This window comes from Lissotriton vulgaris, chromosome 5 (genome assembly GCF_964263255.1).
Source record: "Lissotriton vulgaris chromosome 5, aLisVul1.2, whole genome shotgun sequence".
Classification (NCBI taxonomy): domain Eukaryota; kingdom Metazoa; phylum Chordata; class Amphibia; order Caudata; family Salamandridae; genus Lissotriton; species Lissotriton vulgaris.
Genome location: NC_141693.1, coordinates 355,514,776 through 355,531,882, shown reverse-complemented (window position 1 = coordinate 355,531,882; position 17,107 = coordinate 355,514,776). Strand labels below are relative to the sequence as shown.

Genomic DNA, 17,107 nt, shown 5'->3' with positions numbered 1-17,107 from the left:
AGGAAAGGGGAAAATAGGGGGCAGAAAAAAGTGAATTTGTAGTAATTTTGTGTATTTTAGCAAGAGCAAATATAACCTATAACATGTCTATTTGTATAGCACATTTTTGCCCTAAAGTTTCTTTTCCGTAAAACAGGTGTTTGTTACTGAACTCAGTGGTAAGCAATTTATCGACCTTAGAAGGATGAAATGTTGAGGGGACCTGCCAGGATGGAAAGTTGCCATGCATATTTTATCATTAAAAAATGTAGTTCACAACAGTTTGCTTGATTTACGGTTTTCAGCCATGCTTTGGTAAACTTCTGTGGATTGCTCAAAGTCTTAAACCTGCATCACTTGAAAGACTTCTACCTATGGGTGAACTTTTTTGTCTTACTTTAGAATTGGGCCCCTGACCTATTTTCATGTTACCTGTTGGACTTGGGCCTTTTTGCAGGGTCATCCCTGAACTTTTTGCCTCCCTCCTGTATTTTGTCTGACATGTTTTTGTTGGTTGTATGACTCTGGGCACTTTACCACTGCTGATCAGTGCTAAAGTGCATATGCTCTCCCTATTGTAAATTGATGTATGGATTAGTGATTTCATGAATGGCTGATTTGGTTTACTGGTATGATCCTTGTACAGTGCACGGAGTGGGCCCAGGGCTTGTAAACCAAATGTTGCTGGTGGGCTTGTAGCACTGGTTGTGCCACCCACAGAAGCAGGCTGTAAAAGTGTGTCTCAGGTCTGCCATTGCAGAGCCTGTGTGCAGTCGGGGACTGCCATGTTGACTAGGCGCATGCACCCACTTGCCAGTCCCTAAACCTTTCCATTTCTTCATATTAGACACCCCTATGGTAAACCCAAGGGCAGGGTGCATTCTAAGTATAAGGTAGGACATGCCCTGGTGTGTGTGTGGGGCATGTCCTAATAGGCCAGAATGGGCAGTTAGATTATTGCATTTTATAATCCTAACTGACTCAGGGAACATGGTAGAAACTCGAGTTTAGTATGCCTGAACTCGGCATGATAAAATAAATCTTTTAGTGAAGTTGATTTTAATATCCTGTGTTTGAAAATACCACTTTTACAAAGTAGGTATTTTCTTGTCTAACTATCCAAGGCTGCTTCTACTAGGTTGCGTATTCATTTTCAGGAATTTGAGTGACAGGGCTGGGAGATTCCAGGAGACAGGATGTATCAACCCAGTGGTGAATAGAGAGATCTGCATCTAGATGTGAGGGAGGAGTTGCACCTGAGACCTGAATAGGGCTATGTCTTCCCTTCACAATGCTGGCTCCACCTCCTGTTGTGTGTCTGATGTCTTTGCCCTGCACTGTGAAAGGAGAGAAGGAGTAATGTCAACAGAGTGCTCCAGAACTGGTTTGGACTGGGCAAAGGCCCCTCTGCCATTTTGGGGTACAAGTATTGGGACCCTGATCCGAAGAATTTGTATCACTTTTGGACAAGAAGAAGAGTAACCTGAAGAAACTGAGGAGAGACTATCCCTAAGCTGAAGTGCTGCTCGGGGGATTGGCCTGCAGTGGTTGCCTGACTGCCAAAGAAAGGAGAAAGGACTTTGTGTGCACGTTATTCAACTTGTGAAGGATCTCCAAGGGCATAGGAGAAGAGCTTGCCTCCTGCTGAAGTCTCAGGGACAACAGACTTCAACCCCCAGCTCCCCAAGAGTTCTTTGGAAGTGCCTGCTGCTGTTTAAGGCCTTCTGAGGGACTGCGTGTCGCAAGGAACTGGAAGCGCGACTCAAGAGGGAGAAGCGTGTCACCGTCGCAGCCGCTTCCATCGCATCGTGGATGACGCCGCTGTAGCTGTCGCATTGCACCGCATCTCAAACGTCCCGCAACCCCGAAAAAGCGTGTCGTCGTCGCAGCTGCTGCCGTCGCATTGTGGATGTCGCTGCTGTAGCTGTCGCATTGCACTGGATCAAGAGAGTCGTCTCGCATCAAGGAAGAAGCGTGTCGCAGCCTCTGCCGTCACATCATAGTTGCTGCTGTAGCTGTCGCATTGCACTGCATCAAGAGAAGCGCCTCGCATCCACGGAGAAACGTGCCGCCGTCGGAGCTGCTGTCGTCGCATAACGGAACAAGGGTGTCGCCGCTGCAGTTGTCGCATCAAGCGGAAGCATCTTGCATCGTCGGAAAAGAGTGTCACCGCCAAAGCCGCTGTTGTCGCATCACGGAGCATAGGTGTCGCCACTGCAGCTGACGCATCGAGTAAAGACTTCTCGCAACATCGGAGAAGCGTGCTGCATCAGGAAGAACTTGACGTCTTTATTTCTTTGCACCGGATCTTTACCGCATTTCCATCTCTGCAACACTTTTCGTTGTGGAAGCGTGACGCATCATAAGGTACATTGACTCAGTGTTGCATTTTAAGATTTGAAGAGAACCAAGATAAACCTACCATTTCAAGTACAATATTGTGGATTTTTGTCGTTTGTGGTATTGTGTTAAATCTATATAAACGAATACTTAATTTTAATATAAAACCTGTGTGGTGTCTGTGTAGTGTTGTCACTAGATTACTGTATGTGTTCACAAATGCTTTACACACTGCCTCTGAGATAAGCCTGTCTGCTTGTGCCAAGCTACCAAGGGAGTGAGCAGGGGTTATTTTAGGAGTGTACCCCCCTTACTCTGACTAGAGGCAAGGGTCTCTATTTGTCACAAGTACCTACCTGTGCCAACTAGAGACCCCCAAATCTAACATTACCTATTATGGTTTTACAATGATTCTCCCTGCCACACATTTACTGAAACTTCGAAGGTTGAGCACCAGTTTATCAAAACGCGTTTTCAAGTTGCAATTGTTTTATGTATGTGTTTTTTTTTAAAGCAAAAACAAATCACTATTCTTGCTTTCAGACATCTGCCTCTATAACCAGTGAGACATTTTGTGAGCATAGAAAGTAGCCTCAGATTGTAAATCACTGCAACTGAGTGCAGGTTTTTGTACTGGAACCACTGTCAGTAATGCAAGCTGAGCTCTCTACACTTCCTTGTATCATATATACAAGTTTGAATCATTTACACATACAAAAACTTCTTGCTTTAGTGGTCGACAATCCTTTCGCAGATTAGAACTGTGAACTGGCAGACAAATGGTTTGTGGTTCAGGAGATTAGGCTTACTTGTTCTTCGGACAAAGTAAACATGAAGACATGTTGCCCATGACCCCAGAAAATATGCCCTGGGCATCGGGTAGTAGTAATTCCACACCCCTGTATTTGCTGCCTGCTTCAATTACTTTCTATCTGTGCCTTCCAGTGTGGACCCAGAGTTCTGCTCCCAGTTTTTTTGGCCTTCTGACTCCTCCTAAAACAGTGAAAAAAACGAGTATGCTAGGTATTATTGTCCTCTTATAAGACTACAAGTTTCGAACTATGCTACAACTGTAAAAAAACAGAATTCGATCACAGACTTGCAGAAGGTGACTCCGTTATGTGGTCTCCGGGCACAACTCAATCATGAACAAGGGTGGCTTCATGCACCTGAAGGTGATCCCGGACTGAGAAGCAAAGTTGTAAGTAGCCAAACAAAAAAGGATGCCGAAGGCCTTGCGCAAGCCATCCTCCAAGTTGTGTATGTAGGCTCGTTTCCACTCCCAAGGTTGCTTCTGCGAGAGATCAATTTCTCAGTCGAACTTCTTCGGTAAGTCAAAGCCGGAGTCGAAACATAAAAAACAGGAAAGCTGAGTGGGACTCGACCCCAACCCGCCGCCACTCTAGCTAGAGTAAAGGCCCTGCAGCAGATCAGAGCTTTTGAAGGAGACCACGTTGCAGATATTAGGCGCTCCTCGAGCTCTCTAGTTCACCTTTAGTTTCTAGGATCAGGCTACCGCTGACAGATCTGTCCTCTGCACCTTTGGACCCCCTTGGACTCTTCACGGATCCCATACCAGCTCTAGTACAGACTTCTACCTGGCTCTACAGCCTGCATCGGTCCCAACCGTTATCGTGCTGCAAAATGACCAAAGTGCAACTACTCACCATACAGCCTGATTCTTATTCTATGCCCCTAAAAGACCAGGCGGGGAGGATTATTTTACCTCCTGATGGTGATGATGACGACAATTTTTATATGTAGTTACAAGAGGCTAGTAGTCTTGATATTTCCCCTTATTTAGGGAGGAACTCGCAATTCAGACCACCAAAGAAAGTGTTCCTCATTTTCAGTGGTAATTCGACTAGCAGCTGAGGTTTTGAACCTACAACTGCCCTCTGAGGTAAAGACAAATATCCTTACAGAAATCTTACAACCAGGGCCAGCCACATCTGAGTCCTTGGCTCCTGTTGACTGAAACCCTCACTGGCACCTTTACGTACACCCGGTCAAGAGACTGATGATAGAGCTTACCTTTTCAACAGCATTGCCACATTGAAACTTCTCAAACAATTATGTTGCATTCTTTTGTTTCTACGAAAAACAAAGCCATCTATAATACTCATGGACTTGTTACTGCTCATGTAAACATGCCTGCTATGTTGTTGCTGTTACACCGTGTCCTGTACTTATGCTCTTGTTGTCTGTACACGTTTGATTTTGTTGTAACTGTTTCACCTTTTGTATCTATATTTAGCAATCGCCTCTATCGTGGTTCCTCTAGAGACCGAGGTACATTAAATGGGATAGTCTGCAGTAGTAACAGTGGTATAGTGGCAGGTTTGCTGAAGTACATTTCAGAAGCAGGGGTGTGTTGGGACTATATATACTGTTGCAGAAAGGACGATTCAAGACATTAAGATGCGGTCAGTAACAAAGTGTGAACAGCAGTTCTTAAGTGGCAGTGGGTGCTATATGGCACGCTTGTGGTGCAGAGATGTGTGGGATGTGGTGTGGTAACTGACACTGCGTCATTTGCTTCGAGGTATCACTGAGATGCATTGGCCGCTCTATGTTGAACCCAGCACTGAAATTTGCAGAGAGGGTTAGGGTCTTGACCACGGTGTGTTAGCTGATCAGTGCAGGGGCGGGGGCTCAGTATTTCTATTGTGGGGTAGAGGGTCGCAGTATTAGTTACGTGCCAACACTACCCCGCGTGAGCTAATCCTTCACCTGTGTTGACAATTCATGTGTGCCAAGTACAGCACATTTTTTAAAGATTGCTTGCTGTCAAGATTGGAGACATCCCCTGAAGAGACAGCGTTCCTTCTCCCGCCTCTGTGTTCTTCTTGGCGAACACTGAGGCATTCAAAAGGCCTCCAATGCACCGGAGGGACAAAGGCCCTTTCAGGCCTAGGAGTTTGGCTCTGTCAGTGTGCTGAGTTTCTGTGAACGCACTTGTTTCTCTGCCTGCCGTCCGTTCCTCCACACCCGCCCTTCCTGCCTGTGCATACATTTCCATTGTAATGAACGCTTAGCTGGGCTGAGATTGGCTGTATATTTTACCATTCTAATGTATCTGATGCATTGTAACAAAAACACATTTTTCTGTGGTCTTTTCCTGATGCTCCTGCAGTGATTTTGTGGAGCGTAATTATACCGCTATATATAACTATACATTGCAAACCGTATAACATTTGAATTAATTTGAAGACACACTTCTTCCATAGGCATATGTGTAATAGACCTGTTAGTGAGAGTAATAGAACTTTAGATTTCCAGTAGAAATTTCTTTAATAACCAGGTGACTGGTTTGGGGGCAGAATAGGAGAAAGGTGATGTTAATTACAGAAGGTTGTACTGAAGGGGAAGATAGTTGACCTGGCTATAACGAGTTTGGGTTTGGGGGAAGAGAACGAGTCTGTGCTCGTGTGTGTGTATCTGTGGGACTGATTTAACAAAAAAAGGAATATTTACCATGCTCACACATTTGCACTAAAGAGGAGTTGTGGTAATTGTACATCGAAATGCATGAGATGATGAATATGTGCCAGGACTAGAGGGCATAAGGGAATTCTGAGGACAGGTGGATGGGTGCAAACTCCTTAATTGCAAAGTGGAAATAATATAATTTAAAAAGAATATTTGTTAAGAGCGAGGATTTTAAAGTTAGTTTTCAGAATTTTTTTCCCACATATGGAAAGTTGTAAGATTCATCACTGTGAAACATTTAATTTTTTGATCTCTTTGCCAGTGCATATATATATGGTGTGTCTATACCTAGCTAAAAGGCAGCGGAGCACTGTACATGCTCCAACACAAGCATAAAGGCAACGAGTAATATGAGGAAGCGGGCTGTGAATCATTAATGCATTGTGCTGTAGTGTTCTTTAAAGAGGTGAGTCTTCAACTCGTTCCAAATTTGGAGCATTGTTGGGGTGATGCTGATGAATACAGGGATGTTGTTCCACATCCTTGGTGGATAGATGGAAAAGCCAAAATGTTTTGTTTTGTCCTTTTTTACATTTCTTATTTGACAGTCTGACAGTGTCCTGGCTGAGGGTGTGCCGAGCACCACCAGAGATGAACTTGTCTATAGCATATGCAGTGGTGCAGGTAGTGACGGCTTTGTAAATGATGCAGCTGGTTTTAAAGATTGTGCTGCAGACTGGCAAACGGCACCATTAGAGTTACATTAGAATAGGAGTGATGTGATGCTATTTCTTCTGGCCCTGGATGAGATGTGCTGTGGTGTTTAGGATGCTCGTAAGGGCACCAATGTGGAGTTACAGTGGGCATTGATAGAGTAGGGCATTACCACCACTGAGATGCGGGGGTTTGTGGGCATGACCACCAGTTCTCAAGATGTTTTCTGGAAGAAACAGTTCGATTTTTCTTTTGATGAGAGAGCTGGTACTAGGCCTCTTGTTTTTTTTTGTAATGTGTTCTTTGAGAGTGGAGTTGGTGTCCAGGATGAATTCAAGAGACTTGGCGTTTAGTTTTGGCGTTTAGTGAATGATTGTCTTGGAAGCTGTCAAGGTTTATGTCACTGAGCCCAGTCTGTACTTCATCTTGATAGCTTTTTTTTTCACTGTAGCATAGCAGGCTGCACATCTTCTGCTTAGCGGCAGAAAACTTTAGTGAATCTGTAACAGCGCTTTTTTGAGTCAAGGCATCACATATCCTCTCCAACAGCTTGTCCCACCACTGTCAACATTTTTGCCCGATCTCCAGGCAGTATTATGGCATCCTTTTGGATACAATTTGAAGATGAAGTTGTCAATGATTATTGCTGTTTTAGTTTAGTTCTATCACAACACAGCAGAATACAGTGACGCTTTAACACGATTTTCAGGCAGGTTCTTCAGCCAGTGGTTTGGATTGTAGCCTTTGGAGTGTAATATTTGGGAGATGACACATATAAATGTTGTAGTCAGGAGGATTGCTCCTCAGTCTTCTGCTGACATGTCAGTTTTTTGAATAATTCTCCTTCTACCGGAAGCAGCACTCTCTTGGCCAGTTCAGATAAATGGTAAATGTTTCAGGTGAAGCTTGTTGCCCTTCGTTTACTTCCATAGGCGCTGGCTCCAGAGCAGTTCACCATCTCACGATATGCCCCCTTCATCACACTGCTAACATTGAGCTGACAATCACTGTGTTTCACAGTCTCTCCAAAGATCGTTGCTGACGGGCTTGATCTCTGTCAACAAATCTGTGCCTGTGAGGTTAATGGTGTTAACTCTTGACTTTGCAGTTTCCTTTCTTTCTCATAGATCACACCGTTTCAAACACGTCCTTGGGGTATCCCAGGTAAATCAATAGCAACTTCACAGCAGTCTTGACTCAAGCGAATTATCGCTTACCTACTCATGTATGGTCCTTAGTACACTGTTGGTAAATCGCGCTGGCTATTTTTTGTAGCAGCCATATGCAGATTTGTGGCTTGGTAGCTTTTAGCCAGTCTGGGGTCTTCATTCACGTTTTTATGTGAAATACTGTGTGCGGACTATTGTCAGAGGTGAGTCTTGCAAATGCCGCTTTCTCTTCGTTGTTCTTCTCTGCTATAACACTAACGATGGCTCGTGGTGATTCTTGCATCTCTCCATTCACAGGCAGTGCAGGATGTTGGTGTACTCGGGGGTTCCCTCTCTGCATCGCGCAGATGCTTTCTCGTTCCTCATCACCACGCAGTTCCCAGCGCCTCTTCACCTGTCTGAGCAGGCAATGTGCCCTCTTGTTTCTCCTGTATATAGTCTCCCATTTGCATCACTGCGTGCAGGCAGCTTACCGCTCTGCGCGTGAGCTCGCACAGTGGGTCTTCTGCTCCATTATTGTGGGTAACCACTCCTCTGTGCGTGCCAGGCTGGTCCTCGCGTTTCCCTGGAGAGCTGGCCTGGCAGCAGTAACCTCGAGTACCCTTCGGCATACCTGTCTGTTTTTGTTTACAGTCTAGAAGTGAACGTACTGTGTCTGCTGGTGCACGTGCTCTCAACCAGCCTCTCTCGTCCCTGCAATGCTGGAGCCGCGCAGGAGCTTGTTTTCGTGAGCTCACATGGGCTGCCCACTCATGGTCACGTGACTCCGCACTGCAGCGGGCATCTCGGGTCTGTGCGCTCAGACACATCAGAACCTCTCTTCGTCACAGCCGGATCTCAGCGAGGCAAGGAAATCCGGGCATCGACGCAGCACTGCTGGGCCCGCAGCAGCTGGAACAGGCCCAGCATACCCCTCATCTGGAAGAACGTGCAGAAACGGAAAAAGACGGAGGTATTTGCATTGCTTTTCAATGCCTGTCAGAAGCTCCAGTCGCCGGAGCTGCCCCGGAATTTAAATGGTTCAGTTCCAGTATCTGATTCCACCACTGGCAGAGCAACTGTATCCTTCGAGCTGTTGTTAATCCAGCCGTGACATGCTTGAAGATGTTTGTGTTCAGTTTTTCAACGTGTGGCTGCCTGGGCATACATACATGTGCTGAAGTGCTCTCGAAATCCCCTGAAGACGCATTATATTGCGTCCGGGCTGTATGTAGTCTGTGTGTCTGCTTAGCACAAAGGGAAGAGACGTATAGTTTGTAGCTTAATTCTGTCTGAGAAAGCGCGTCGTTTGTCATTTAGCCTGCCTTTCAGAGGATATCGGATTTTGCATGTGGGCATTTTCAGTAGTCGACAGAGCCTGTTTGCGCCCAGGAATATTGGTTAATAGAACTCTTTGCGCCGGTTAGCAGCTCTTATCAGATAGCTGCTTGTTCACATGCCTTAACAGGTAGTGTTTTTGTCTAATGCGAACTCTTGTGGGTACTGTATATATCCATTTGTTAAGCTGCCATTCTTCATTTACTTCTTGAGCATTTCTTTCACGCCATCTGAAGGTTATGAGGGACTTTCAGGCAGTGCATTCTTCTCTTTCTGAATGCCAGTCTCCTACTCGCTACATTTTTTTGTGGACATAAACTCTATGCACTAAATACTGTTCCCTGGGGAGCATTCTTGCTATGCCACCCACAGGTTGTGTGTTTGTTTGCATGCGATTCTTATGGTGGTTACTGCTATGGTGCCTAGAGGCTACTTGTATAGAAGAGCATCTTATGCATTGGGACCTACTATAATATGCATGTTATCGGTAAGTATTTCCAAGTTGTCTTTAACGTTATATGGGAACTTATCTTCTGATCGGTAGAGATTGTGTACGTGCAATTATTTACATTTTGGACAAGTCCCGCATTGACGTTTATGCCGTGTATTATGAATGCTATTGCTGTACATAAACAATCTATTACAGGAGGGGATGTGACCACATTGCTTAATTATGGACCATGTTACTGACAGATACTGTACGCCAGCAGGTCTTTAACCAATATTATGTGAACTCCTCTTAGTTTGCTTTAGCTGTTTCAAACCTAGAGTATAGAGCCTTGTCTTTTGGCAGGACATTCTGACAGAGACTTATGTATGACATTGTGCAATTAGAAGAGCTGTTCTCTCATGAAAATGTCGCGCACACAAATTTGTTACAGCAGTCTGCTGAAGCGATGTAAGTAAAGTTTATTGCATACTTAAAACCTTTACAAAATCATTACAAATCAAGGGACCATCTCACTCCTCTTAAATGTACACTTCTTTACATATACATTCTGCATGTTAAAAATATCCAGATTTCAAACAATTACCTTATTCCCTAAGAGTTGATTACTTAAATTACTGTACCTATAAAATCTACTAGTAGCTAAGCCCGATATATCAAACTGCGTGTCCTGCCTGACAAACGCCCGGTTTCACTGGGTCATAGTATCTGTTGTTTAGTTAATTCCCTCACTCCGGGATCTTTGACTATGTCTCTCCTAGTAAAATCTTCGCCTGGTTCAGGATTTTCGTACCCCGTCAAGCTAGAGGGATTGAAGTTCCGCTTAGACAGGCAATAACGGGCAATTTACAGGTCCAAATTTGCAGTTGTCAGAGAGGTGTCCTAAGGAGATTTGGTCTTTGTTCTGGCGAGGCCGGACAGGTGCAGAATATATGGGTGATTCATTCTTGCTTATATTCACATAAGTGATACATCAGGCACAGGGTCAGACTGATTTGCATATGGCTATGTCTGAACTGGGGTGGTGGAGTGAGCTAAAGAATGGTGATGGATTAAACCCAGATCAGTTGACTGGGGGTGAGTGTTTGATTTGCTCAAACGCTCTGTCCATCATCCCCTTTTGTATCGCTTTGTTCGCCCTAAGTTGGCAGGGTATGCTCAGACGTGAGTCCTTTGCTCACTTTGCCACTGGATTTAAGATAGCCTGGCTGATGAGAATTATGAATCCGAAACCGGTCCCAGGATGCTTGTTTCCGGTCCAGGGAAGACATGGTTTGGCAGATCGGGCTGGACTGTTCCCATGAGGCACAGGGTCAGACTGATTTGCATTTGGCCATTTTTGAACTGGGGTGGCGGAGTGCGCTAAAGAATGGTGATGGATTAAACCCAGTTCAGTTGACTGGGGGTGAGTGTTTGATTTGCTCAAACGCTCCGTCCATCATCCCCTTTTTTTATCGCTATATTCACATAAGCAGCAATTTGGAGTGGTAGAGCAATTTTTCTAGGAAGGTATCAAATCCTTTGTAATGAATTGTCCCAAGTGATACATCATGAAGTGATGTTTTAGTGTTGATGGGAAGCGAGCTGTCAGAGAAGCTTTAGGCTCAAGTTTCTGAAAAGTCTTGATGACAGTCCAGGCGTGTCGTTTCTTTGCGAGTGAAGACTTGTCCAATAATAGTGTCCTGGATTTGTCGCCGCATTGCTTATCCTGCAAAACGCAAATCTTTCATGGGCACTGACTATGCTTAACTGATACCAAGGCCTTCTATTGCCAGTTGTAATCGGTATCCCCACAATTTTTTTATTTTTTGTTCCTCTTTACGTCTCTATCTCTGACCACATAGTTTATGCAACAACATGCTCACTGCTGTGCGAAGTGATCAACAGAGGTTGAAAAAAATCATTTCAATTTTGTATTTGCAGTTTTTTTAGCCCAAATTCCAAACTTATTTGATGTGGGGAGCTTGACTTGGGCAAGCGAAAGATGGTTTTGTACACTTTTGTTTGTATCACATTAAAAACGACTCTTCTTTCCCATGCATGATTTCTGTTCCATATGCCAAAGCAGGTAGAACCTTGGCTTCCACTACTTTTGAAGATGTTTGCGACGAGCAGTTGTGTTTTTTTGTAGCAACTTAAATGCATAGATTAAAGACGGCTTCCTGGCATGCAGGGAAACTGATTTTTTTTTTTACTGCCATTTCACATTAATCCCAAAATATTTGTTAGCTGTTGCTACTTCTAAGATTTTGGCCAATGCTCTCCATGATAATGACTTTAGTTTTTTGTCTTACATGCAAACTATTTTTGTTTTGTGCAAATTCATCTCTAACCTCTCAAGTTCTAAATATGTGACCAATGCATTTATTGTCCTTTGAGGCGCAATGGGTGTCTGACTTAGTATGAATGTCAGCTGCGTATTGTAGGTACCCAAATTACTTCTGTAGCTAATCTTAGTCAAAACACCTCAACCGTTGCCGGATTTGTCCAGATCGTCTGTCTATGTATATGTATATATGAACTAGGGCACACCACTGTTTTAGTCCATGGCTTGTAGATATTTTGGTAGTTTGTTACTTTACTCCTATTTCTGATCTTAACTTGTGCCCATGTTTCACTTTACAGGGTAATAATTGCCTTAAGCAATTTGTCAGGGAGACCCCATCCTGTCCGTTTTGTTCAGAGGCATTCACGAGGCACTCTATCAAAGGCGGCTTTGAGATCAACAAAGCCGGCAAATAGGTGACTTTTCTGATGTATAGCTTTTTCTGTTGATATACTTAATATTGATAAGTTTGTGGTTGTCACCATACCTGCTCTAATACTTGATTAATTTTTTGGAATTGTCTTCTCGTCAGCCCCAAGCTTGGATATCTTCAAATAGACATGAGGCATACAATTTGGCTTGAAAGTTGGTCCGTATGATTAGCTTGTAGTTCAAAGGTGAACGTTGGTTGCTATTTTATTATATGGGGTGAAAGATTCTTTCTTTTTATGCTGGGGTGATCTTATTGGCCTAGAATTCTATGAATAGTTGTGTTAAATATTTGGCCCAGAATTCTATTTCGTATTTAAAAAGAGCGTTTGGGACACCCCATCTGCTTTCAGCATCTTCAGTATTTTTTCCATACGTTGGTCAATTAGGTGTTTCATTACTTTTAAATTGTGCTGTCTGTATATTTGCTTGGTCCGCAACCTTTCTGTAGTTTGCTGTACCTCGTTTGTCCTCCTGTGGACTGGTCTCCACTACACTACTTTTCATAGGTCTCGCCTACGCAGCGCGCATGTGCTGCATAGGAGACCTTTAGCTGTCGTGCATCTCTTTTTTAAAGCATATACTGGTGCTTGTGGCGGCATATGCCTTGTGGGAGTGCGCAGAGGCGCGCCACAGGCACGAGTATGTGCTTTGAAAAAGAGCTCTCCCCAGCGTGCGCAAACCACTCGCGGGTGCACCCCTCCGCCCCTCTCTCCCGCTGCAGCCTGCATGCCTTTTTTTTAAAACTTTCAGCGCGAGGCGCCCGCTTGTAGATTGTAGGTTTCGTCAAGTTTTTGTTTTTTAACACCCATTGTGCGGTCGCCTCTGTAATGCTTCAGTCGCCATTGCTGTTACAGTGCGGCTCACTGTGATTAGCTGCCTATCATAGGACATGGACAGCAGACGTGTACATTGATATGTAGCAATGTTAAGTTTTCTGCAATACTGTGTGGCATTTGCTCGTTACTTTATCAAAAGTAATAAAGAATTTTTTTTAAAGTATAAATGGGATATGTTAAATTATTGCTCAGTATAAATTTGTTTATAAACTGTTGTACTTTACAATTATTTTTACAAAAGATTTGCAATTGGGAGTTTGCATGCATGTACCTATGTGCATGCCAGCTGGTCAGGGCTGCTGCAACCCAACACTGCCTTCCCGTGCCCCTAATAACTCATTCCACGAACCGACTTCCCGTTTGCCTAATGTTTCATTCTGTGTAAAATGCTTCCTGTGTGCTATTTTCACCCCCACAACATATACATGGTCTTCTGATTTACTCTGTTTTAAATTAATTTAGGATTTTTTGTCCCTGACACTTTGACGGAGATGTTATATTCATTTAGTGAAAAATAGTTATTAGCCTCCTTCTCGGGTTTCTTCCAAACCCCACTTGTGCTATAGTTCCCTTCCAATTAAAGATGGGTGCCACTTGGTAGCCATCTTATGGCAATCTCTTGTGCCTGTATATCTGTTTGAATGTACGCTGCCCATCTGTGATCAATGGTCCAGGTAAGGCATTTTTGATAGGTCACATCTCTATGCCCCCCTACCCTCAAATTTTCCAAGTATTTCCCTCATGACATGCCATCATGTATTTATAAGAGTCTGGTGTTCTGATATGTTAAAGTTAACATGAGGGGCCTTTATGGCATTTTGGTCGGATTAGTGGTGCATGTGATAATAAACCTATCTGGTACTATCCTATTAAAGGTACCAAGTTAAAGCAATATAGACAAACAAAAGTGATGGATGGAATGCTTGAATTTTTCTCATATACTAGTAATTACTCTGGGTCACATTTCCATCCAGTTGTTATGTTGCTCACTGTCATTCTGGACCGGAACCAACCTTAACCAAGCCAGAGGGCAGTCCTGCCCAAACTGCCTGAGCACATTTGTTCAATGTGTGAACAGGAGGGTCTAATCAGTGATGTGCAACGTGAGAAACCTTTTGGTACGCTGAGCAAGGGACACACCCAAGTCACCATGGGCGACTCACTGACAAAAACAAGCATTGGCATAGCCAATAGGTCTCGTCTTTGGGACCTTATAAGTGTTTACCCATGCAACTGTTAATGTTGTTGCACCAATGACATTGTGCTGCATAACTAAATACTTATAAGGTCCCAAATGTGAGACCTATTGGCAATGCCAATGCTTGTTCTTTCTTTTTTTTTTGTATCTGTATGTTTTTCTTCCTCCCCTGGGACTGTAGCAAGTGGCGTGTACATTTTGAGAATATGCGACATCCAGTCTTCCTCTGAGATCCCTGCATTGTAATGACAGTCTGCGCTTCAGCTGAGCATGTTTATCGGCATCAGAATTCTCTGCTGTTTTTGGATTTGCTAGACTGTAACAACTTATTTCATGTATCCTCTTGCCTTGCTGTTTTTGCTTTTCCAACATTTTTTTGTATAAGGCCCTCTTCTGACGAAGTTCAGATTTATCACTCATGTCCTTGCTTCGCCTGGACTGTGATTATTCGTACTGCCTTAGCTATATGCTTTTTCAAGTCTTGCAGCTCCTTGGTATACCAGCTCTCTCCTGAACGTCCACCCATTATAGGGCCTCCTGCCTTCTTGGGATGAAATGCTTGTTTAATCAGAAATTTAATGAGTAGCTACCTTGTTATGTCTGGCCAGTTGTAAATCTAAATAATGGATATGCTCTTAAAAAGATGTCTATCATGCCTGTAAGTTCTTTGTGTACATGACCCTTTCTTGTGCACATGATACCACCTCTCTTACCAGACCTTTCATGCTTAATTAAGTTTGACTGTTTAAATTCGTTTTTCCAGTGTATAAACACTGTTCTAATGAGAATTATTTGTTTCCTCCTTTAAGGCTGTTGGTGCATACAACCACTAATCGTACATTAAGGAGACCATTCCTTTGAGGTTCCTGAACTTGCTGCCTCTTATTTATTTTTATATTTAAACTGTTTTTATTGCAGATTTAGAAAACATAGTTGTTTGTTCCGACATTCCCGCCACTCACAAATGCCACCCATAAATCGTTAAGCAATCATCACACAGCCGATGAGCCCACATCCCGGCGGCCGGGCGGCGTTAGCTAGAAAGTGCTCAAACTTGGTAATAGCAAAAGGAAGCAACGACCTCTGCTTGGCCAGAAGATCTAGCATCTGCTTTTTTCTTTATTGCCCTATCCCCTAGTCTCAACAAACAACCTGTCCGTAAGCTCAAACAGGAAATTCTAACGTAGCGCTATTATTGCCTAATTTCCCCTCGCTAACCATCTCATCCTCTGGAGTAATCGCCCTTTGGGAGCTCAATTCGCTTTTCCTCATCCTATTTGGGGAAAAGAAGATCAATTACACAACTCAAACATCAACTCACGCAGCCCTCAAAGGTCAGATTCCCCTTACATCAATAGTAGGACTCCCTGCCCTCCCACCCCACCCTCCCCCTGAACCTCAAGTGGTGTGGGCCTAGCTCATAATTACCGATTTGCAAAAGGAAGAGACCTGTAGGAGCCTTATTTATTGTTCTGCATATTCCATGGAACTTCCTTCCAAAACCCCTCCCGCTTTAGTCCTCTTCATTCGCTAAACTGTTTTTGAACATTCGTGCTAGGTCTTCCCACGCTCTCGCCATCTCTAGACTCTTCTCATTAGCTGTGCGGGCTGCCTGCCTAAATCTGATAGTACCTTCGCTACAGGCCCATTTACACATTTCATTTGCCCATCTTCTACTAGACGGGCCCTCTTTCGATTTCCAGTGCCAGGTTATTTCCCTCTGGGCTAACATAAGACATAGGTCAATAAATTTACTAGTGATCTTGGTCCTCTTTGTGTGAGGAAACCAAAGCAACAAACAAGTCGCCATGTAGTAGACCACCTGCCTGTCAGTACTCTTGTTTAGTTGCTCCCCCACCTCGGACCAATAGATCCCCAGTTTAGGACAGTTCCACAACATGTGTTTCAGTTCTACATCAGGCATCAAACACCTAGGGCATGCTGCATCTCGTACCTGGAAATATTTCCTGATCTTCCTGGGGTAAGGTAAGCTCTGTGCAGCACAAAAAAGTGCACTTGCTGAAAGCGAGCATTCCTGCACCCCTTCCACGTCCTCCTCAAGATATGACCCCACGTCGCGTCCGGGATGGGATTCCCCACACTCTCCTCCCACTTCTGCTTGAGAGCTGTAAGTGGTTCCAATCCTTCATGCAACATTCGAGAATGTAGGCAAGTGACCGCCTTAAAATTGCCTGCCGCCATCACCACGTACTGGCAGGCCATCGTGCTTGCTGCCTCTGCCAGCTGTTATGAAATTATGTCTCTGGTTGTCGCTGTGATATAGAAACACTGAACTAACGTCCCTATACTTGAGGATCCAGGTGTGTAGGTTTTTGATTTGAGAAGGATGATTATTGAGTTCCAAATACTTAATTCATAGTGTCAGTTAGCTTTTAGTTGTCATTCCTTAATAACTTATCTGTTGAACTCCTGTTGTACTGTTACAGTTTTGTCTCCACTTTGAGCATTTCTCAAACACCCACACTAGAACACTCGGTGATTTACATGATCCAAAGCCTGTGATGTAGATCTATAGTTTTCGTATATATTCCTACCACATCTTACGAGCTGCAGATTCTTCACAATGTTCCTACATAGGTGATTTTAGTTACTTGATGTTCCTCATGCAGTCAGGTTTGTCGGCTGTTGCTATGTAGCAGTGATAAAACGTTGGTTCCCTTCAGGACAGAAGCGTTGTACTTGTTACTTTTTTTTTTTTATGCAACAACGTACAACTTTTTTTATTAAAACATTATGGGTTTTGGTGGTATTGTTTTTGTTTAGCCTTTTAGTAAGTTATGGGACATTGTTTCATATGTATGTAGCGATGGTTCACACCTCCAATAATAGAAGGGTCTAATGTGGTAGGTTAATGCCTAAAGATGGTCAGTCAAGAGTAGTGAGATACGTCCTCAT

The 17,107-nt window shown here is 43.8% G+C and overlaps 1 protein-coding gene across 28 annotated transcripts in view; it reads left to right on the top strand.

Moving 5' to 3' along the window:
* Window positions 1-17,107, top strand: part of EIF4G3 (eukaryotic translation initiation factor 4 gamma 3) — a 1,432,461-nt gene that overhangs the window by 108,060 nt on the left and 1,307,294 nt on the right. For 2 of the 28 annotated variants that reach the window (XM_086921657.1, XM_086921644.1), the window contains exon 1: window positions 8,413-8,694. The exons of 18 other annotated variants lie outside the window; for them this stretch is intronic. In XM_086921657.1, the coding sequence (XP_086777783.1) occupies window positions 8,651-8,694 (44 nt within the window). In that variant the 5' untranslated portion in view covers window positions 8,413-8,650. Of the gene's footprint in view, window positions 1-8,380; window positions 8,695-17,107 lie in introns of those variants that run through there. 8 more of the 28 variants (XM_086921646.1, XM_086921649.1, XM_086921653.1 and 5 more) reach the window with 7 other exon arrangements.